Source organism: Pseudorca crassidens, chromosome 4, assembly GCF_039906515.1.
Source record: "Pseudorca crassidens isolate mPseCra1 chromosome 4, mPseCra1.hap1, whole genome shotgun sequence".
NCBI classification, from domain to species: Eukaryota; Metazoa; Chordata; class Mammalia; order Artiodactyla; family Delphinidae; genus Pseudorca; species Pseudorca crassidens.
The window spans coordinates 118,611,966-118,636,448 of NC_090299.1; the positions used below are offsets into that span (position 1 = coordinate 118,611,966).

At 37.2% G+C, this 24,483-nt stretch overlaps 1 protein-coding gene across 16 annotated transcripts in view; it reads left to right on the plus strand.

Moving 5' to 3' along the window:
* PTPN13 (protein tyrosine phosphatase non-receptor type 13) overlaps positions 1-24,483 on the plus strand; it is a 235,696-nt gene that overhangs the window by 50,553 nt on the left and 160,660 nt on the right. For 7 of the 16 annotated variants that reach the window (XM_067736501.1, XM_067736502.1, XM_067736506.1 and 4 more), the window contains exons 2-3: positions 1,319-1,429; positions 7,532-7,651. The exons of 1 other annotated variant lie outside the window; for it this stretch is intronic. In XM_067736501.1, the coding sequence (XP_067592602.1) occupies positions 1,420-1,429; positions 7,532-7,651 (130 nt within the window). In that variant the 5' untranslated portion in view covers positions 1,319-1,419. Of the gene's footprint in view, positions 1-1,318; positions 1,430-7,531; positions 7,652-7,786; positions 8,086-24,483 lie in introns of those variants that run through there. 8 more of the 16 variants (XM_067736503.1, XR_010943112.1, XM_067736500.1 and 5 more) reach the window with 2 other exon arrangements.

A 24,483-nucleotide genomic window follows, 5' to 3' on the forward strand; every position in this document is an offset into this window, starting at 1 on the left:
AACTGAGCTATTTTTTGTAACTGTAGTTGGCATTTTTTATAATTTTGTACAAATGTAATCATAAAGTATATAATTCCTCTCTCTCTCTCTCTTTTTTTTTTTTGATCTAGCTTCCTTTACTCAGTATAATTATTTTGAGATTCATGTTGTTGCGTGTATCAATAATAGTTCATTCCTTTTATTGCTGACTAATATTCCATTGTGAGAATATACTAAAATTAGTTTATCCATTCACTTGTTGATAGACATTTGCTTGTTTCCAGTTTTTGGGCGTTACAGATAAAGCTGATACGAACATCTGTATATGTCTTTTTTTTTTTTTTAAGAAATGGAAAATTTTATTTGAGCCAAATTTGAGGATTATAACCTGGGAGGAGCATCTCAGAAAGCTCTGAGAACTGTTCCCTGTATGAGTCTTTGTGTAGATATAAGATTTAATTTCTTTTGGGTAACTACTTAGAAGTGGAATGGCCAGATCATCTGGTAGGCTTATATTTAACTTTTTATGAAACTGTCAGTTTCCCAAAGAGTACCATTTTACATTCCCATTAGTAATGTATGAGTGTTTTAGTTCCTCCACATCCTTGACTACACTTATGGTCAGTCTTTTACATTTTAGTAATTCTGATAGCTATGTGGCAGTATCTCATTTTAATTTTCGTTTTCCTAATGAATGTTGAAGTTGAACATCTTTTCACGTGCTCATTTGCTATCCATGTGTTTTCTTTAATGAAATACCTATTCAAATCTTTTGCCCATTTGACAAAAAAAATTTGCTTTGTTTGTTTTCCTATTACTGAGTTTTGACAGTACTTTGTATATTCTGGATATAAATCCTTTATCAGTTATGTGATCTGTAAATATTTTCCTTTAATTTGTGGCTTTTCTTTTTATTCTTTGAGCAGTTATTTTCAAAGAGCAGAGGTTTTAATTTTGATGAAGTCTTAACCATGTTTTTATTTCATGGTTCACACATTGATGTTGTATCTAAGAAAAATTTGTCTCATCCAGGATCACAATGATTTTCTCCTAACTTAAAAATAAATGGTATCCAAGGTATTCCTGTATATAGAAAAGCTTACTGAAAATTATTTTTAAATGAGTATTCTTATTAAATTACAAATTCTAAAACCTAGTTCTTAAGTTTCTAAGGTCAATTATTTTATTTTACTTGTAGAAAAGACTGATAGTCACTTTTAAGGCACCTTTTGATTGAGTGTATAATCCCATTGTTCAAACTTTATTAATTAAAATCCTTTAACTGTTTTAAACTGCATTCATACAATTAAAAGTTGACTTCTCTGTGCTTCCACTGCAGGGGGCACAGGTTCAATCCCTGGTCAGGGGAACTAGGATCCCACATGCTGTGCGATACGGCCAAAAAAAATCTTCCTGAGTACTTAAATAAGTCTCTAATTAATGAAAACTTGTAAGTATGCTAAGACTTAAGTTCTCTTATATGTTCCAGTGGTATTTCATACAAGCCTGAACTCATTTTCTCAATTACATTATTTAAATTGGAATCACAAGGCAAATCTATTATTCTAACTGACCTATTTCTCTTAAACTTTATAAACAGCTAAAATACCAAATATGTACAGATTCTTTAACTTAAAAAAATACTAATATATGGGCTTGCTTCTCTTAAACTTTTATAAAATTCATTGTAAATCATCCCGGGTTAAAGATGCTTGTAATTTTGGGGATTGCTTTCTCAACTCATTATGATTTCTTAATGACCAGAGATGTCTTTAGCCAGGATGATGAGTGTGTCTTTGCCCCAGACTCGTGGCACACATAGAGCTCTATTTTATAGTTGCTTTGTTCTTGAAACAGAGTACTCTTATGGTCCTATTTCTTTAGAATCTATTTTAACATTCCTAATTCGTTAGTCTACCCCCAGATGGGTCATGGTATCACTTGATTGGATTCAGTTAAACTGTTTCTGTTTCATTCTTTTTGGAATCATTTTTATGTGCTTCCTATTTGCGAGTGCCACAAATCCTTCAGGATTAAAATGACATCTGTTAGAATCCTTTTGTGTTTTTATCTGATTCTGTGGGCACAGTTTTAAGGTCATGACAACAATACCTATGTTAACCAAAAACATAATAATGATTCTGATTATGTAATATAATTATTCTTATTTGAAAGTCTTTCCAAAAGCATAGTTATCATGTACCCTACCACTTTCAAGGAAATAAAAGTGAATAATATGGTTATGTTTATTGTAAAGCAGGACCTTATTGACAGTAAAATAATGCCAGTCATATATCTACACTCCAAGTTATCTAGTACTGTGTCTAAAGGAAACAACTGAAGTAATAAACTCTTTAGAATTTTCATAACTGTTCCCTCATCTAATGGTTGAATTCAAGCTTTTAAATTTTTTTCTCCTTTTTCTTCCTTTTTGTTGCATCTCTCTTCCACTTCTGCATTTCTTTTGTTCCCTTCTCTTTCCTTTCAGATCTACTGATCTGGAGAGCTATAGTAAAGGTGAATAAAAATAACAGAGAGAGAGATGATGATGATAGGCAATTACCAAACTTGGTGATGGTACACAATTTATAAGGTATAGGTATGTTGTTAGTTGTTTGAATTTTAGAAAGCTGCTTTAACATTACATTGTCTTGAGATTGGCTGGTTAGGGGGTTGAGGCAGTTTTTAAAAATCTTAAACCTCTTTTCTAGCAAAGTTATACATATAAAATGTCTAATCTCTTCTGTTAGCTAGATAATATTGCTTTTAAAAACAGATGTTCCGTCTATGTTTTGGTGGTCTAACAAGTTCCAACCAGAGATGCATAGAGATCCTACACTAAGTAGGCAAAAAATGTTTTAAATAAAAATCAAAAGAGGATTAATAACATAAATCAGACCTGACTGAATCAAGAAATAGAGGTGTAATTAGTAATCTTTGTAGACGGAACAATCAAGTGTGGAAAAAATTCTGTTGTGTTGAAGTTACTTTTACTTTTTCATTTTCTTACTTATAGGAAAAATTTATTTTAAAAACCAATGTCTTTAAAAATAAGTGAAAACCAGTATCTTAAGATTTAACACTGTGTGTGTGTGAATGTAGCATTTGCTTTATAATAGATAATTATAAGCATCTTACTGTGCCCATCACTTTTCTTTCTTTCTGCCCTCCTTTCTCTCCCCCCTTCCCTCCCTCCTTCCTCTCTTTCTCTTTTCCTTCTTTCTCCTTCATGTGGGGAAGTTATTCTCTTGCCTCTATAAGGAAACTCAAGTCCATAATTCTCTCCTTATTCTTTGATAGTAATAACTACAATCACGTTTCAAATACAATGTCAATTCCATAAATAAAAGTGCCTAGTCAATATATTAAGCACCATTTCAGTCTTCATTCAAAACTAAAACGCTTCCCTTCCCCAGCTAGGATTAACAGTAAGTAGGAGGCAGTGTGGTTGGCTTCTCTTTTTATTGCTTACCTCTTCCATTTGCAAGTTGCTATATTTGACTGCTTCAGGATTTAAACTGGTGGCAGGAAGAAAGGTAGAGAAGCAAACAATTGTTTACCTGACTCTTGTTATAACATGGCTTCGCTATCTTTGAGCTTGTTATATGCTTAAGGCTGACCCTTTTGTGTGTACGTTTTTGGGTTCTTCAGAGTCCTTCACTGGAACTATATACTTCCTGTGATGCTTCAAAAAAATTTTCCTCCCACTAGCCAACACCTAATTATTCTTCCTCCTCTTCCTCTTCTCCCTCCCCTCGTACTTCCTCTTCTTCCCCCTCCACCTCCCCTCACTTCCTCCTCCTTCTGGTTAGTACTGTGGGAACCTCAGGTGGTACTCTGGGGAGAATTTTTTTAACAGCTTTATTGAGATATACTTGACATACCATAAAATTTACCCTTTTAAAATATACCTTTAGGGGCTTCCCCGATGGCGCAGTGGTAGAGAGTCCGCCTGCCGATGCAGGGGATACGGGTTCGTGCCCCGGTCTGGGAGGATCCTACATGCCGCGGAGCGGCTGGGCCCGTGGGCCATGGCCGCTGAGCCTGCGCGTCTGGAGCCTGTGCTCTGCAACGGGAGAGGCCATAACAGTGAGAGGCCCGCATACCGCAAAAAAAACCCTTTAGAGCAGGGGTTCCCAACCCCTGGCCACGGTAGCGGTCCGTGGCCTGTTAGGAAGCGGGCCACACAGCAGGAAGTGAGCAGCTGGACGAGCGAGTGAAGCTCCATCTGTATTTACAGCCGCTCCCCATCGCTCTCATTACCACCTGAGATCCGCCTCCTGTCAGATCAGCGGCAGTGTTAGATTCTCATAGGAGCACAAACCCTACTGTGAACTGCACGTGTGAGGGATCTAGGTTGCACGCTCCTTATGAGAAGCTAATGCCTGATGATCTGAGGGAGCTGAGGGGGTAATGCTAGTGCTGGGGAGCGGCTGCAAATACAGATTATCATTAGCAGAGAGGTTTGACTGCACAGAGACCATAATAAATCAGTCACTTGAAGACTTGTATCAAAACCCTATCAGTGGGCTTCCCTGGTGGCGCAGTGGTTGAGAGTCTGCCTGCCGATGCACGGGACACGGGTTCGTGCCCCGGTCCGGGAAGATCCCACATGCCGCGGAGTGGCTGGGCCCGTGAGCCATGGCCGCTGAGCCTGCGCGTCCGGAGCCTGTGCTCCGCAACGGGAGAGGCCGCAACAGTGAGAGGCCCGCGTACCGCAAAAGAACAAACAAACAAACAAAAACTCTATCAGTGAGTGGCAAGTGACAATTAAGCTGCATCTTACAGAGTAGACTGGACGTAAGCAACAGACTTCGGGTGTCACTGTCTCCCATCAGACCCCAGATGGGACCATCTAGTTGCAGGAAAACAAGCTGAGGGCTCCCACTGATTCTGCATTATGGTGAGTTGTATAATGATTTCATTATATATTACAGTATAATAATAGAGATAAAGTGCACAATAAATGTAATGCACTTGAATCGTCCCAAACCACCCCCCACCCCCACCCCCGGTCCGTGGAAAACCTGTCTTCCACAAAACTGGTCCCTGATGCCAAAAAGGTTGGGGACCACTGCTTTAGGGTTTTGCTACCATCACCACAATCTAAATTTGGGGACATTTTCACCTTCGGGGTGGGATTTCATTAACCGGAGGCTGTGTGGCCCAGCTCCTTGTCCACCTTACCCTCTGCCCCTGCCCAACCAGTGGAAGAGTAGCTAGCTCCCAATACAGCATGCTTCCTCACTGCAACTCTCTATTTGCCCTCTCCTCCCTTTGGCTGCTGCCTCAGTGATGGTCAAAGACTTTAGATCCCTAAAGTATCAGACATGAGTCTGTGGTGTCCTCCCTAAATTCCAGGGAACATATACCAAGCACTCTAAGGCACCTTCCCACACCCCTCCTGCTTTGGAGGAGGCATGAAAATCAGTACAACTCTCTTCAAAGAAATTCTCCTGATGGAATTTTCTCCCTACTCTTTATACCCTGTGTGTAGGCTTTAGAGCGGTCTAACCGGTTCTCATCTCATTCATATTACTTCGGAAATTTGCTACAGAGTAGTCTTTCTCACAAGTCACTTTGGTATCTGATTGCTAATAGTATCTTCTGTTAAAACTTCCAATTTAACATAGTGTTTTGTGTAGATTACTCAGATATCTTTCAGAAAGGAATGAAGCTTCTATTTTTTTTTTTAATTTAATAACTGGACTATTACAGTGTTATCATATAATAAAGTACATGAGAAACTTAGAGAGTTGGGGGGAGCGGTCTGAATAATAATCTCTTCTTGTACAAGCTGAATAAAAACCCCTTTGGCTTTTTCAAAGCAATATCTTATATCTTCCCTTTTAACTACCACATTCTGCATTTAAGTAGACACCCCTCAAGGCAGACTCTAAGAATAAAATGCTATAGTAAACATTTGAAAAGGAAAGTAACAGGACAAGCCTGGCCTCATTTGTAGAGCTGTAGTTGCTTTTTTTTTCCATCTGTGTTAAAGTACCATAAATGTAAATTAAAAGAAAATATTAGCTTTTCTTTTAATTAAATATTGTTAGCTGACTAAACAAAGTCGACTTTTATCTGAAGGAGATGTTTTTATAGGTTAATTTTAAAATTTAATGAAGGATATAATTACAGAAAATAAGTATTTAACATTTTCTTCCCCTTCTAGTTTCTTTTCCAAACCCACTGCTTCTGCCTATCAGTAGATATACATTATTCTTAAATTAGTTTGGTTAGTGTAAAAATCTTAGTAATCACTACAAAAGCAACTTTCTTTTCAAGGAGGGTCAATTTAGTAAAATTTATATAAGAGGATTTTGACTAGCTGCATTTCCCTCTTCCAAAATGTAAATAGGATTATTGAGCCCCATAGAAAATCTTAATTTATCAATATATCACCTACTTAGTTGAATGCTTTAAAAAAAAAAAAAAAAACTGACCCTACAGAAATGTCACCACAGAGGCATCTTTCTGACTTTTTATTTTTTATTATTATTATTTTTTAAAAATAAATTTATTTATTTTTGGCTGCGTTGGGTCTTTGTTGCTGCACGTGGGCTTTCTCTAGTTGCGGGGGTGGGGCGGGGGCTACTGTTCGTTGCGGTTCGCAGGCTTCTCATTGCGGTGGCTTCTCTTGTTGTGGAGCACGAGCTCTAGGGCGCGCAGGCTTCAGTAGTTTTGGCACACGGGCTCCGTAATTGTGGCTTACAGGCTTAGTTGCTCCGCGGCATGTGGGATCTTCCCGGACCAGGGCTTGAACCCGTGTCCCCCGCATTGGCAGGTGGATTCTTAACCACTGTGCCACCAGGGAAGTACCCTGCCTTTTTATTAATTCAACTTCAATAACGTCTTAGATTACAAAGCATGTTTACATGTGTAACATCTTTCTTTGTCATAGCCACCTCAAAATGGCATTATTGTTACTATTATTATTATTCCTGTGTCACAGATGGGAAATTGAAGTTTAGAGGTAAAATGACTTCCCCAGGGGCAAATGGTAAGTTGGCAGCAAAGCTGGGTCTAGAAATAGTTAATTTCATTCAGTGCAAAATTTATAGTTATAGTGTATATAGTAGAAATGTAGAAATGAATTAGTGAACGGAAAAAATGTGTTCCATCTTATTCCCAACTTCTTCCACCATGGCTGTAGGGTCTCCTGTCTATTCTTTTTACCTAGGATGAATAGCATGAAACCTGGAACTTCAGTCTGGCTGCTTTGATTTAATTACCTGCACTTTTTTATCTCTGGTACCCTGAGGTCTCTGTCTTCTCCCATGAAGTAGTCACCACCACTATGGCTATTCTCCAGTTCTATCTCTGAATTTGACCCTATTGGGCTAGGGCAAGTGGTTGTTTTGAGAGTTCTTTAACTCCTTTACCTTCTGTGACTTTAAGCTGTAGGACTATATTATATTTACATTGAAGGCCATATTGAGAACTCAGGTGAACAGGGACCTCATAGTCTCATTACTGATGCAGAACTTTCACTACTGCAAGTGCAGTAAAGTGGCTGATGTGTAGACCATCTGTTACCCTTGTTTCCTAGGTAATATGCATGTGACACTAGCTGAGGCCCTGGAGGTTCGGGGTGGACCACTGCAGGAGGAAGAGATATGGGCTGTATTAAATCAAAGTGCCGAAAGTCTTCAAGAATTATTCAGAAAAGGTAAGGCCTTTTGCGTGTGTGTGGGGAGGTGGGGGTAGCTGAAAAGCAGCTAGGGTGGCAGACTATAGAAAGGAATGCTTTCTCTTATCTCTCTTAGGGCTGAAAAAGCTCTGATCTTGTCTGCCTTCATTGGAACATCTTCTGTGTGTCTGATATTGTGCTAGGCACTGAAAATATAATGGTGATCAAAAGCAAAAACGTTCCCTGTCTTTCTGGAGCTTACAGTCCAGCGTGGAAGATAGCTATTGATAAAATATTTATGTAAACAAATGTAAAAAATGCAATCATGACAAGGGCTACCAGGGAGGGGAATCAGTTGACTCTGTGAGAACCCATAGTAGGAGGATTTGATCTGGTGAAGAGGATGGAAACGAAGTCTTCCCTGTATAAATCTCCCCTGAGCTAAGACCTGAAAAAGAAGAGAAGTTAACCAGGTAAGAGGGAGGGAAAAACATTCCTGGCAGAGAGAATTATATGCACATCCCTGGGATAATGCAAACTGAATAACTAGTTTGATGCTTCCCTGCAGAGGTGGTTACGTGGTCCAAATGGTTCTGTAGCATTTTGGAGCTAGAAAAGTTAGAGAATCAATCTCCCTTTGGTTGTCTAAAAACATTTGCTATCATGCTGAAAAGCTCCACATGAAGATGGTGTTTGCTATTCACACCACATGTCCAACACCTATTTAGCGTAGTAAAGAAACCACGCTTCATCTAAAGGAAGAATTAAACTTTAAAACTGATTTGAATTAATTAAGCACAATAAGCATGACAGAAATAGGGGAGGATTTGAGGGTAGTAAGAGTTCTCAAAGTGGGTCCCTCAGGCTTCCCTGGTGGCGCAGTGGTTGAGAGTCCGCCTGCCGATGAAGGGGACGCGGGTTCATGCCCCGATCCGGGAAGATCCCACATGCCGCGGAGCGGCTGGGCCCGTGAGCCATGGTCGCTGAGCCTGCACGTCCGGAGCCTGTGCTCCACAATGGGAGAGACCACTACAGTGAGAGGCCCGCGTACTGCAAAAAAAGAAGAAAAAAAAAAAAAAGTGGGTCCCTGGATGAGTAGCACCAGTATCACCTAAAACCTTGTTAGAAATGCAGACACTTAGGCCCACCCTAGACCCACTGAATAAGAAACCCTAGGAGTAGAGCAGCAATTTATGTTTTAGCAAGTCTTTAAGGATATTCTGATGCATTTTAAAGTTTGAGAACCATTATACAATTGAATTGCTGAAGACCAGGCGCCATGGGAACCTTTTGGAAGGTGTAGAGGTGACCACTGATTAAGCAAAGTCTAGAGCACAGGGGAAGAGTGGGGATAGATGGTAGTGTTTTGGTGTTGCTGCTGTTTTCTAATCCAGAGGGAGAAACCTAGATATTTGAAGATCTTTGATTAGAGTTAGGATTAATTTAAAGAAAACTTACTCATTTTATCTAATGCCACTTAACTAAAATCTAGTTATTTTAAGTAGACCTTGTTGTTGTTTGCTTCATTTTAATTTTTCAGAGAATTTTCAGAAAGTATAGGCACTCTGGAGTACAGAGCAGGTAACCATGCTGCAGAGGTGTTGTTGAAGGAAGGGTATGTTGGTGGCATTATTACTCAGTTAATTAACAACAGTCAATATTTAAAAAGCATCTCCTTCTTGTGAGGTGTTGTGTGGAAGATGCCAGTAAGTAGAAGGTGTCACAGTTGCTTGCCCTTAAGGGATAGACTCAGATCAGTCAGATGCATATGAAAAGTTTACTACTTCAAAACAGTGTGCCAGGTGTGTGAGAGAAACAGTAGTGCTAGGGATGTTCAAAGGAGGGAGAGATAATACCTTTTTTCATTATGCTAATAGCGAGATCACTGCCCTGGCCATGACTCATAGAATATAAAGTGTTTCGCACACTGTGAGTACCTAAGTGTGTTCCTTCTTTCAAATTTTGTAATGTTAACAGAGATCGAATGTCTGAATGTTAAGTCCTTATCATTGAGATGGAATTATTGCATAACATATTGGCATATTACAATAAAGAGATTTCCTGGATGTGTTCATAAAATTAATTGTGAGGCAGGTATATCTTAAACACTGTCCAGTGGGAGCTGGTTACCATAGGCCTTCAGTCCAGTTCACAGCCTAACATCAGTAATATAGAGAAATTGAATTTGGCTTCTTTGACAGTCGAGATTACCAACTATCCTGATTGCCAATTGGAAATTTCTATTTATTTGGAGGAAACTCAGGCTTGTTTTATTTAGTTTACCTAAAATCTATGGTTTTTCATTCCTTTTATTTGATAGCACAATGTCTTTTTGCCACAAGTTCTTCTCCTGACTATTTTAACAAACTGAAATAAAATAACTATTTTGTTTGCTTATTTTGTGGAAGAAAGGTGTTGGTCTTGGTTCTCTAGTACATACCCTTATGAATAACACTAGGAGTGTTATGGGGAAAACAGCAGGTAAAATACAGTGATTTTCTTTGTCTTTCTGTGTCTGTTACAAAAATCTTTTAGTTCTTATGGATTTTTTTTTTCCCTTATCTTCTTGAACTTGTATGTTGTTCCTGTGTCTTTTTCAGTGCAAATTGACATTCCTATAAATAGAAGGCTGGAAGTAAGCATTTCTACTAGGGGATTATTGAGCACAGATCAAGAAAATTATATATTTTTTCATCTTTTTGAGCCTCCTAGTAATTTAAGTCCTTTTTAAAGACAAAATTGTTGTGGTCAGTATTCATAGAATAATGATACCTAAGCATGACCTTGTTGAAAGACATAATTTTCAAATGAATTTCTCTTCAGAGAAGAAGAAAAGTAAAAGTTTAAAAAAATATGTTTCCAAACATTTAGATGATGGTGATGATGATACGTCGTTCTCCTTTTGTTATAAGTTCCTTAGTTTTACTGTCTTGTGAATATTAAAACACGATTGGTGTGATTACTTTTTAGAATTTTTGAGATTTTTGTCGTGGCCTTGCACATGGTTTAGTTTTGTAATATTCTGTGGGAATAGAATGTGTTTTTTTTTTTCTATTTCTAAGGTATAACTTAAACTTGTTAATGTTTGTGCTTTTAAATTTTTTTCTATATCCTAATTACTTTGTATACTTGCTCTGTCAGATTCTTAGGGATAGTTTAAATTTTTTACTATAATGATGTCTTTGTCTGTTTTCTTACTACTGTCATGTGTTTGTGCTATTTTATGATACATATAATGGCTAATGACTAATTTAAATGGACTGGATCTTCTATTACTATAAAGTAAGCCCTTCCCCCCCCTTTTTACTACTCATTGCCTTAAATTCTGTCCCTCTACTCTTAATATTGCCACCTCTGCTTCCTTGCCATTTACCTAGTATATTTTTTATCCTTCCTTAATTTTCAAATCATCTGTATTGTAATTTAGATATCTCTTTTAAATAATAGATAGCTGGATTTTACTTTTTTGCCTCACTAAGGAGATGGATATTCTTTAATTAGGAAATTAAACGTGGCCACTGAAATAAAAGTTCTGGAGGAATTTCATTAAGGGTCCTCTCATATCATGACTTCTAACTATATGTTTCTCAGTTCCTCTTATTAACTGATTGGGAAAGCGTAGCTGATGTCCAAAAATGTATACACACTTAAGATTTTAGCTTTTACATCGTGGATGAACTCATGCAGGGGCTCAGTGGTCCTGGATAATAAAAAAACAATGCTATTCTCACGTGCATTCTGGATAATCTTTAGAAATGAAATTATTGCTGCCTTGGAAAATTTAGCTTACAATTATATTAGTTGCCCAAAACAGTGATTTCTTTTTTTAAGTTATGAAACTGTTGCTCTTGGCAGGAAACAGATCTTTTGACTCTGTGGGATTTTAAGGTATTAGAACGGTTGATTGGTTGTTGCTAAAATTGCCCCTTCATAACTAATCAGAGGAAAAGACCCAATCTTCCTTACTTAGGTAAGGATATAAATCCCATAAAAATCCCTTTATGTATACTCATTTCTGATTCCCTGTTTAATAAATATAACAATATTTAATGAAATTAGTAAATTAAACAGTTAAAAAATAATAGAATAAAACATTTTGATAAATAGAAGTGCTAAAAAACAATCAAGATTCATTGTCAAAACAAAAACATTCAAAGAGTTACTAGCAAGTGGCCTTGGAAAATTGAGAAGACGTTGCATTTCTTAATGTTTTTGGAAAACAGATTTGTATAAGGTTGCAGAGAGCAGGGCATATAGAATCTATTTTATTATAAACATTTGCTTATTATATGCATGAGTGAAAAAAACAAATTACTACAGATAGCTGGGTAAATATCAGAGAAGTTTTTCTCTGCTCTTCCCTCCTTGAAAAGTGTTTAAAAATTAGAATTTGTAGGTACCTGTTTAAGAAAACAATCTTACTAGAGAATGAATGATCTATTATTTTATCAGCAAAATTGAGTGAAAGAGTAAGTTCTTTTTTTGTTTTGTAGAATTGCTTTCATTGAATAAACACTTTCAGGGAAATTCCCTTGCTACTGAAAGGAAAATATATATAAGAAATATATAACCTCAGAACCCCACACACATATACGTTTTCATTTATGGAATCAAACTCCTCGAGCTGGAAAGATCTTAATCCATTTCACCGAACTAATCATTTTTAGAGGTAAGGAAACAAGGCCCAACTTAAGTGACTTATAAGAATTAATGTTAGCAGAGCAGAAATACCATAACTTTTTAAAGTCACGAGCAGTACCTTTTTAGAGCTATAGAATCACTTTATATATACAGGACAATAAAGTTTTAAAATTGATTGCTCTCCTATGAGCATAGCAACAAGATGTTTAAAAAACCAGCATCAGGTGACAAAAGTGACATTCCTTCAGATTCTACACATATTAAGAGTAATAAGGGAAAATTGTGAACAAAGTTCTTGAAAAAATTCAACCATTTACATGGACACTTTAAAAGACACAAACTACCAAAGCTCATTCAAGAAAAAGTAGAGTACCTAAATGGCCCTATATCTACTAAGATGATTGAATATATATTTTTTAATGTGCCACAAAGAAAACTTCAGGCGCATATTGCTTCACTAGGGAATTCGAAATTTTAAGGAAGATATAATAACAATACTATACCAAACATTTGAAGAACATTGAAGAGGAGGAAATACTTCCCAACTCTTTCTGTGAAGCTAAAATTACTGTAATATTAAAACCAGACAAAGACACTAGAGAAGATAAAATAATAAACCAATATTCTTTATGCACATAGATGCAAAAATTCTTAACAAAATTTTAACAAATCGAGTCTAACAGTATGTAAAAATTATAATACATCATGATCAGGTAGACCTCAGGAATACAAGATTGGTTTAACATTCAGAAATCAATCATTATAATTCACCGTATTTACATGATTTGCAAATATTTTTCACCCAACCTGTGACTTCTCCTTTCATTCTCCTAATAATGTGTTAAGAGCAGTAGATGTTTTAAACTCTGATGAAGACTACTTTATCATTTTTTCTTTTATGAATCATGCATTTAATATCATATCTAAGAAATCTTTGTAGCTCAGGGTTACAATGATTGTCTCCTGTGCTTTCTTCTAGAACTTTTACACATTTAAGAAATCAGTTTTTTTTCCTGCATCTACTGAAATGAACATATGGTTTTGCTTCTTTAGTATGTAATAAAAAAATAAAGAAATAAAGAATTAAAAGCAAAAATAAACAAATGGGACCTAATCAAATAATTATAAGCTTTTGCACAGCAAAGGAAACCATAAACAAAATGAAAAGATAACCTACAGACTGAGAGAAACTATTTGCAAAAGATGTGACCAACAAGGGCTTAATTTCCAAAATATAGAAACAGCTTATACAGCTCAATATCAAAAAAACAGACAACCCAATCAAAAAATGGGCAGACCTAAATAGACATTTCTCCAAAGAAGATATACAGATAGCCAATAGACACATGAAAAGATGCTCAACATTGCTAATTATTAGAGAAATGCAAATCAAAACTACAATGAGGTACCACCTCACACCGGTCAGAATGACCATCATCAAAAACTCTGTAAATAACAAATGCTGGAAAGGGTGTGGAGAGCAGGGAACCCTCTACACTGTTGGTGGGAATGTAAATTGGTACAGTCACTATGGAAAACAGTATGGAGGTTCCTTAAAAAACTAAAAAGAGAGTTGTCATATGATCCAGCAATCCTACTCCTAAGCATATGTCTGGAGAAAACTCTAATTCAAAAAGATACATGCACTCCAGTGTTCGTTGCATCATTATTTACAATAGCCAAGCCATGGAAGCAACCTAAATGTCCTTGGACAGAGTAATGGATAAAGAAGATGTGGTACATATAAACAATGGAATATTACTCAGCTATAAAAAAGAATGAAATAATGCCATTTGCAGCTACATGGTTGGACCTAGAGATTATCATACTAAGTGAAGTAAGTCACAAAGAGAAAGACAAATACCATATGATATCACTTATATGTGGAATCTAAAATATGACACAAACCTATCTACAAAACAGAACAGACTCACAGACATAGAGAACAGACTTGTAGTTGCCAAAGGGGAGGGTTGGATGGGGAGTTTGGGACTAGCAGATGCCAACTATTATATATAGGATGGATAAACAAGGCCCTACTGTATAGCACAGGGAACTATCTTGTAATAAACCATATATATATGGTATGTGGTACCCCAGAAACTAACATAACATTGTAAATCAACTATACTTCATTAAAAAATAAATAAAATACAATAAATTTAAAATTCAGTTCCTCACTTACCTTAGCCACATTTCAAGTTCTTTCTTAAAAGCCATATGTGGCTAGTGGCTACTAAAATGTTCAGTTAGAATTTACTGTCCTAAACGGTGGTTCAAGAAAAACATCAGTTTTGAATGAAAAATACACATTCAGTGTATTTACCATCAGCAAACCCTTATTGAGGAAAATACTGAAAGATGTATTTCTGGAAGAAGGAAATTTAACTCAGAAGGAAGAAGAAACCTTCAAAAAGGAATGAAAGCAAAAGAATTAGTCAACTTGATGGTAAATCTAAATAAGCATTGGCTATATAAAATATTGATAATAATGATGTCAAATTTAAAATTATAAATAAAATAATAAGACTTAGACTGGGATAGATGACAGGAATAAAACAGTTTAAGGGTTTAATTCTATTCATGAGAATGGTAGGTTTCTTGACTTTAGAATTTGCGTAGTCAAATATCCTTAAAGTTTGTAATAGTAATCACAAAACAAGAGAGAAAATGTAAAACTTCCAATCTGGTGGAACGAAAGGAGAGTAAGTAACTCAATGCATGAAAAGGAGACAAAGCACTGAACTTCAAATTGACTTACTGGTTGTTTTGTTTTGTTTTAAGCCTTTATAAGAAATATGGAAAGTTTTTGTGGATTAAAAGCTTTTGAGTAAATCTTTGTATAGTCTATGCAGCTTTTAAAGACCAAATCCTAACTAGTCTCTTTATATTACATTCCTAATTATTTACAATAGTAATTTTCTTGATTAACAGGGTGTATTTAGTTGTCTTTGACATGCTACATCTTGCCCTGCCTACATAAGGCTGGAATTAACAGGTCCTTCAAGTTAAATGTGTTTGAACCAGGTAAAGTTACCCCATATGTTCCCTGGAAACAAACTATAAAACATGAAATTAATTTAATATCTAACATTCTTAAAATGAATAATGTGGGTTGTTTAACAAGTGTATGAAGCACTTGTAGTAAACCACCCCTCCCCTACAACTATTGTCTACCGTGTTTTTTTTTTTTTTTTTTTTTGCGGTACGTGGGCCTCTCACTGCTGTGGCCTCTCCCGTTGCGGGGCACAGGCTCCGGACGCGCAGGCTCAGCGGCCATGGCTCAAGGGCCCAGACGCTCCGTGGCATGTGGGATCTTCCCGGACCGGGGCATGAACCCGCGTCCCCTGCATCCGCAGGTGGACTCTCAACCACTGCGCCACCAGGGAAGCCCCCTGTCTACCGTGTTTTGATGTGAAATTCTTTTGGCTCTAGATGTGACAAATAGGCCATTTTATAAACTTAAAGAGTCATACGTTTAGAGGGGAAAGTAGCTACAGGTCATGCTCTCTAGAGAGCCCCATCTTTGCTGACAAATGTAATTTTACTGTATTTATTGTTTTAATTTAATACAGGAATTTTTTTAAATGAGATATAATATATATAGTAAAGAGCATTATTAATTAATTGTACTGCCTGATAAATTTTATAAATGTACACACTCATATAACCACTGCCTAGATCATTTCTAACACCCGGGAAGCCTTCTCTCCTGCTTCCTTCTAATCAATTCTTGGTTACCAAGAATAATCATTATTATGAGACAGCACATAAATAAGTTTTTAAACAATCTTTAAACATCATATAAATAGAATCATACAATGTGAACTCTTTGTGTCTGACTTCTTTTTTTTTTTTTCTGCGGTTCGCGGGCCTCTCATTGTTGGGGTCTCTCCCGTTGCGGAGCACAGGCTCTGGACACGCAGGCCCAGCGGCCATGGCTCACGGGCCCAGCCGCTCCGCGGCATGTGGGATCCTCCGTGACCGGGGCACGAATCCGTGTCCCCTGCATCGGCAGGCGGACTCGCAACCACTGCGCCACCAGGGAAGCCCTGTCTGACTTTTTTTTTTTTTTTTTTTTTTTCTGTCTGACTTCTTTTATTCAACATTCTGACTGAGATTTTTCCATATTATGTAACTAAGATTTTTAAAGAAAACGTTTTGCAATTCTCATGTTTCTTTTCTCAAATATAGAAATTAGAAGGGGGCTTTATGCTTTGTATCACTTAGTAACAGGTTAAGATTTTTCTTGGGGTGATGTGTGTCAGTCATGGTTAACATTTTTACAAGAAATATATCGTTATATTTCTTTTTGAAAAATAGAATAGTTTACCATTCAAATAAGCCCCCTCCCTCCTTTTCCCTTTGAGAAGGAAAATTTCTTTAAAATGTAAAATAGGAGGATGGTAATCTGAAGAGCAGCAGAGAATAGCATTAGTGAGCACAAAAATGTTTTTCATAAGCAGCTACAGATCATGGTTATGTGGAAGCATGTCATCATAAATCAAGCCATTTTCTTTCTGGAATACTATTTCCTTCCTCTGCAAACTGAAAATATACACTGATCTTCATTGACCTTTGCATCTGGTTCCTCAAAAATGAAAAATGACAGTCACCCTTGATATTATTGGTTTTTCAGTCTTTGTGTAAATTCCAGGTCCTTCAAAGTGAAGAGAAGTTGGTGAGTTCACTTTTAAAATTTTGTGTTCTTTTTTTCCCCAGCTTTATGCAGGTAGCAAGGGTGGAAGAAGATCTCCTTTAACCTGAAACTTTTCTGTACTGGGGCGGGGGGAAACCCCAAACCCGCTGCTTTGTAAAGGGCCTTTACTATAAAAGTTATTTCTATTGCTAATTACCTTAGTTATAATTTATTTTGTCTGGCAAACTATAATGTGGCAGTTGTGTGATCTACAGGGGCTGTCATGAAGTTGTTAGGTGGCAACAGAAATGCCAGTGCTTTACGAAGCTTAGCACTTGGTTCCAAGATTGCTTAGACAAAATTGTTAAACTAGCAATAAAATCAAGTTTTTAAAGAGACTTTACCATTCAAGATTAACATTTTTGCAACTGCTTGAATGGAATACTCAGATAAGATATGATTTGTGCATTTTAAGAAAGAAACCACCTTCAAGCAAATTTGTCTATTGGAAGTCTACAGCCTAAAATATGATAGACGTAAGTAACAGTTTTGCTCTCAAAGTTTAGGCCCTCCTTGGGGAAATAAAAAATTGGTATTAATCCCAGGATGTTTTCCACATACTGGTTGTATGCTTAATACCACATTGACATATCAGGGTAGAAGAGATCAAAGGTGCTCACCTCAAAGTTTGAAGAGATACAATGTAGATATTCATTGGATTTAAGAAAGTGTCAGAAAAGAAGCAAAGTGCATTGGAAGTTCATTTACAGTTTGCTTTCCTTTGGGAACAAGATAGAAAAAAAACCAAATAAAGATAATTTTATCAGCTGCATAAGGGAATTCATTTCTAAATGCACAGTCAATGATATCCTCAGTTTGGTGCCATTTATTCAGCTTCCCTCTTATAGAGAAGAGCTGTTTAGGTCTCCCTTCTAGTCTAAAATTATTTCTGGTAGTCATTCTGCCTTTCTAATACAAAATGACTTTATTATAATTTGATGAAATAGTTTCTTGTAACACTTTCTGGCTTACCATATCTCTTGTTAAATGCCTCATTCATGGCTTTATAAAGTGAAAAAAAATTTTTTAAGCTTTAAGGAAGGATTTAAAGACATACGTATTCCATCTCATGATATCCTTGGTATTAGTTAATTGACATAGAGATGGAGCAAGTACAAGGTCAAGACGGAACTTAATTGAGCTATGATACTATTTTATTGCCCCTGAAAAGGGCATTGGTTCCTGTCTGTGTGTCGGGTAGATTGGTGTGCCCATCTGAATCCCCAGGAAGCTTTTTTTTAATATACAATTTGATAAGTCTTTCTTTAATTAATTAATTAATTTGGCTGTGCTGGGTCTTCATTGCTGCACTTTGTTGTGGTGTGAGGGCTTCTCATTGTGGTGGCTTCTCTTGTTGCAGAGCATGGGCTCTAGGCGTGGGCTTCAGTAGTTGCAGCATGCAGGCCCCAGAGTGTGCGGGCTTCAGTAGTTGTGGCGTGCAGGCTCAGTAGTTGCAGCACGTGGGCTCAGTAGTTGTGGCACATGGGCTTAGTTGCCCCATGGCATGTGGGATCTTCCCGGACCAGAGATCAAGCCCGTGTCCCCTGCATTGGCAGGCGGATTCTTAACCACTGAACCACCAGGGAAGTCCCCCAGGAAGGTTTTAGAAAATACTGTATAGAATCCTGTGCCCTGTCTCCAGAATTCACACAAAAATCGTGTGAGTTAGGAGACAGGAGGACTCTGCTTTCTCAATTACCCCTAAGCCCTGAAAATCAGACACTTTGTAAATAAGTTTGTTTTAGTATTCCAGTTAAAAAAGCTGACACTTCCTTTGAATCATACTTGAAAATGTAACTACAAGTAATAAAGATTGGTGAATAAAATGAAGATCCAGAATATTCCCTCAGTGAATAATTTAGAGTTCCTGGTGTTCGAAAGTTGAAAGAAAATTTTTCTTCATAATAGAGATTCAAAATAAAATTTTTTTGTGACCAGCAGAATGTAAATTGATAAGTTATTGTCGTAGATCAGGGCAGAGGACAACTTTAAAAGGTGTGGACTGGTGGTCTAGAGTTAGCATTGTAAACAAATTCATTTTTTTCAAGTATTGCAATTACCTTATCATAATGGTGTTGTACTTGATCTTTAGGAAATTCATATTTCCTATTATTAAACCACTTATATTCTAGAAGAAATGTGTGAGAACAGAGTTACAGAAGCATTTTGTTCAGTATTTTATCATATAATTTTGAGGTGTGCAGTTTTTATTGATGTGGGTAAAGAACATTGGTGGGAAAGGTGAACACTAAAGAAAAATCAGAGAGGAGGAACTTAATACGCTAAAGGAACAAAGTGGGCAGTTTCTTCAGAATATGATAAGAATGGAAGGAAGAAATATTTCTACAACTGTTTCTTTAATGCTGATCCGGTGGCCAAGGAGGTTTGCTGAAAAGGAGGGCAAAGGCTAAGAGACCTGCTGCCTTCTATCCATACTGTCCAGGTTTTTAAACCCTATTGCTTTTAATAATCATAACCAATTTAGTTTTACTAATATAGATTACATACATATATCACTTTTGTTAAACTCAGATCTCATTAGTGTTTTGTTATGAAGATGCATGGTTTGGAATTACCTCAAGAGTCTTGCAAGTACATAACAAAACAAAACTACTAAAAGCCTAATTGATGTGTTAAGTCATACCAAGATTCCAGTGGTTGTGGTTTGGATAGGTGGCTTGCTTGTGTTTAGTGTTTAAAAAAAAAGAAAAAGGGGCTTCCCTGGTTGCGCAGTGGTTGAGAGTCTGCCTGCCGATGCAGGGGACACGGGTTTGTGCCCCGGTCCGGGAAGATCCCACATGCCGTGGAGCGGCTGGGCCCGTGAGCCATGGCTGCTGAGCCTGCGCGTCCGGAGCCTGTGCTCTGCAACAGGAGAGGCCACAACAGTGAGAGGCCCGCGTACCACAAAAAAAAAAAAAAAAAAAAAAAAAGAAAAAGAAAAGAATGTGTGTCTTTGTGTGATTAAATGTCATCAGTAAGAGATAAAATGTCTTTTCCTATTCTAGTGAAAAGCTCATATATATCAATTTAGACTGACGAGTTTGCATAATTTTGTGTTATCAGAATGCTGTAAATTCTATTACAAATAAAAATTTCTAAAACTGTATGCTCTTGCTATAGTTGATATGTGTACATTCAGATAATTTTTTATTAACATGAATCTAATAATTCATGTTATACCTGAAGATAATGACTAGGTACAGTAAAACCAATTTCACATGTGTAGTTACTCAGCAAGTACAAAGTTCCTTGCTTGTAAAATTTTAAACTGATTTTTCTCAATTTGGGATCTATGCTAACTAGAAATGCCATGCAATAAATAGAACACTTATAGAAGATATATCCCCATGGAAGTAAAGAAAAAAACAGTATTTTAGGATACTTTGTATCTTAAATCATCTGTATTTTTAGTATGAATTTTAGGTAAGAAATGCCCCCCAAATCCCTAAAGATCTGAAATAGAGTAATTTGAGAAGTTTGTTATTCTGAAACAGTACTTGTTATGTATGGTATGTTCCTTGTCTTCCATTGTGGGGGAAAAAGCTAAATAGGTGATTGAAGATGAACTTAAGTAGAGACTTTTCTTAGATATACTGTCTGCATCTGGTATCTTCAGAGTTTTATTAAATAATAATAGCTACTACTTTTGTATTGCATTTTCTGTGTGCGAGAAACATTTCTAAGTACTTTTTGCATTAATCCCCACAGCAGCCTTATCTATTCAGATAAGGAAATTGAGGCACAGAGAGACCAAGTAACTTATTTAAGATCGCAATGTAAGCTACAAATGTCAAACCTAGGATCTGAACCCAGGGATTCTGGCTTTAGTCCTAACCATTACACCTTACTGCCTCTCTTATTAAATGAGACTATATACTAAATTAATGATGTCAGATAATAAAAGGAATGATATGAAGCTGACAGTTTGTTATATATTTTTAAATCTCCTAGGTGAGTTTAGAGATTTGGATGCTTAGCAAAGTCTGAGACATACTATATCAGAACATAAGTTCTTGAGGACCAAAGGCTTATAGGAGTTTATTAAATGCTGTTGAATGATTGGCTACATCAAGAAAATTTACATGATGTAAAATGTCTTTGAAGAGGTGATCATTATCATTTTATATTATACAGATGTCTTGTTTTTATTGATGTTTTTAAATTTATTATTTTATTTTATTTTTAGCTGCGTTGGGTATTCATTGCTGTGTGTGGGCTTTCTCCGGGTGCTGCAAGCAGGGGCTACTTTTTGTTGTGGTGCGCGGGCTTCTCGTTGTGGTGGCTTTTCTTGTTGCAGAGCACAGGCTCTAGGCACGCGGGCTTCAATAGTTGCAGCACACGGGCCCTAGAGCATGCAGGCTTCAGTAGTTGTGGCGCCTGGGCTCAGTAGTTGCGGCGTGCAGGCTTTAGGGCACACAGGCTTCAGTGGTCGTGGCACACGGGCTCAGTAATTGTGGCTCATGGGCTGTAGAGTGCAGGCTCAGTAGTTGTGGTGCATGGGCTTAAGTTGCTCCGCGGCATGTGGGATCTTCCGGGACCAGGGATCGAACCCATGTCCCCTGCATTGGCAGGCGGATTCTTAACCACTGCACTACCAGGGAAGTCCCTATACAGATGTCTTAATTCCAATTGTAATGCATAATTTTATTTTCAAAAAGCAGTTGCTATTCTGTTGTTTCATATTAGAGAAACTGAAGTTTTAAAAGTTAGTAACAAAATTTATGAGGAAATAATAAATTTTTAATTGGGAATCAATTTGGAGCATAGACTGTAATTTCCCATGATTTTTTTTTTTTTTTTTGGAGTATGGTTGATTTACTAATCTTGTGTTAGTTTCAGGTGTACAGCAAAGTGATTCAGTTATACATGCACATATATTCTTCTTTTTTAGATTCCTTTGTCATATAGGTTACCACAAAATATTGAGTAGAGTCCCCTGTGCTATACAGTAGGCCCTTATTGGTTATCTATCATATATAGTAGTGTGTGTGTGTGTGTGTGTGTGTGTGTGTGTGTGTGTGTGTGTGTGTGTTCAACCCAGGCTTCTGATTTATCCCTCCCCACCATGTTTCCCCTTCTGTAACCATATGTTTCTTTCCGATATCTGTAAGTCTGTTTCTGTTTTGTAAATAAGTTCATTTGTTTGTTTCTTTTTTTAAAATTAGATTCCACACAAGTGATATCATTTGATATTTGTCTTTCTCTGTCTGAGTTACTTCACTTAGTATGAGAATGTCTAGGCCCATCCATGTTGCTGTGAATGGCATTATTTCATTCTTTTTTATGGTTGACTAATATTACTTTGTATATATGTACTACATCTTCTTTATCCATTCCTCTGTCCAAGGACATTTAGGTTGCTTCCATGTCTTGGCTATTGTAAATAGTGCTGCAGTGAACACTGGGGTGCATGCATCCTTTCAGATTATGGTTTTCTCCGGATATATGCCCAGGAGGGGTATTGCTGGATCATATGGTAGTTCTATTTTTAGTTTTTTAAGGAACCTCCATACTGTTCTCCGTAATGGTTGTACCAATTGACAGTCCCACCAACAGTGTAGGAGGATTTCCTTTTCTCCACACCCTCTCCAGCATTTATTGTCTATAGACTTTCTTATTTATGTATTTATTTATTTTATTTATTTTGGCCGTTTTGGGTCCTTGTTGCTGCACGTGGGCTTTCTCTAGTTGCGGCAAGCGGGGGCTACTTTTCATTGCAGTGTGTGAGCTTCTCATTGCGGTGGCTTCTCTTGCTGCAGGGCACGGGCTCTAGGCACGTGGGCTTCAGTAGTTGCAGCACACGGGCTCAGTAGTTGTGTCTCATGGGCTGTAGAGCACAGGCTCAGTAGTTGTGGCGCACGGACTTAGTTGCTCCGTGGCATGTGGGATCTTCCCGGACCAGGGATCGAACCCATGTTCCCTACACTGGCAGGCGGATTCTCAACTGCTGCGCCACCAGGGAAGCCTCTGTCTATAGATTTTTTGATGATGGCCATTCTGACCAGTGTGAGGTGACGCCTTGCTGTAGTTTTGATTTGCATTTCTCTGATAATTAGTGATGTTAAGCATCTTTTCATGTGCTTTTTGGCCATCTGTATGTTTTCTTTGGAGAAATGTCTATTTAGATCTTCTGCCCATTTTTTTTTTTGTTTTTTGATTGGGTTTGTTTTTTTGACACAGATCTGCATGAGCTGTTTGTATATTTTGGAGACTAATCCCTTGTCACTTGCTTAATTTGCAACTGTTTACTCCCATTCTGTGGGCCATCTTTTCATTTTGTTTATGGTTTCCTTTGCTGTGCAGAAGCATTTAAGTTTAATTAGGTCCCATTTGTTTATTTTTATATTCATTACTGTAGGAGGTGGATCACAAAAGATATTGCTGTGATTTATGTCAAAAAGTGTTCTGCCTATGTTTTCCTCTAAGAGTTTTACAGTAACCGGCCTTACTTTTAGCTCTTTGATCCATTTGGAGTTTATTTTTGTGTGTGGTTTTAGAGAGTATTCTAATTCCATTCTTTTACATGTAGCTTTCCAGTTTTCCCAGCACCACTTATTGAAGAGACTGTTTTTTCTCCATTATGTATTCTTGCCCCCTTTGTCATAGATTAATTGACAATGGGTATGTGACTTTATTTCTGGTCTTTCTATCCTGTTCCATTGATCTATATTTCTGCTTTTGCATCATCTGTATCATGATGTTTTGATTGCTGTAGCTTTGTAGTATAGTCTGAAGTCAGGGAGTCTGATTTCTCCAACTCTCTTTTTCTTTCTGAGGATTGCTTTGGCTATTTGAGGTCTTTGTGTTTCCATATAAATTTTAGAATTTTTTTTCTAGTTGTGTGAAAAATGCCATTGGTAATTTGATAGGGATTGCATTGAATCTGTAGATTGCCTTAGATAGTATAGTCATTTTGACAATATTTGGTTTTCCAATACAAGAACATGGTATATCCTTGCATCTGTTGGTGTCATCTCCAATTTCTTTCATCAGCATTTTATAGTTTTCAGAGTAGAAGTCTTTTGTCTCCATAGGTAGGTTTATTCCTCAGTATTTTATTCTTTTTGATGTGATGGTAAATGGGATTATTTCCTTAATTTCTCTTTCTGACCTTTTGTTATTAGTATGTAGGAATACAAGAGATTTTTGTGTATTAATTTTGTATCCTGCAGCTTTACTGAATTTATTGATGAGCTCTAGTAGTTTTCTGGTGGCATCTTTAGGATTTTCTTTGTATAGTACCATGTCATCTGCAAATATTTGACAGTTTTACTTCCAATTTGTATTCCTTTTCTTTCTTTATTTCTTTTCTTTCTGCATGCATGCAAACTTTCTCTAGTTGCGGCGAGCGGGGGCTACTGTTCGTTGCAGTGCACAGACTTCTCATTGCGATGGCTTCTCTTGTTGCGGAGCATGGGCTCTAAGCATGCGGGCTTCAGTAGTTGTGGCTCACAGGCTCTAGAGCGCAGGCTTAGTAGTTATGGCACATGGGCTTAGTTGCTCCAGAGCATGTGGGAGCTTCCTGGACCAG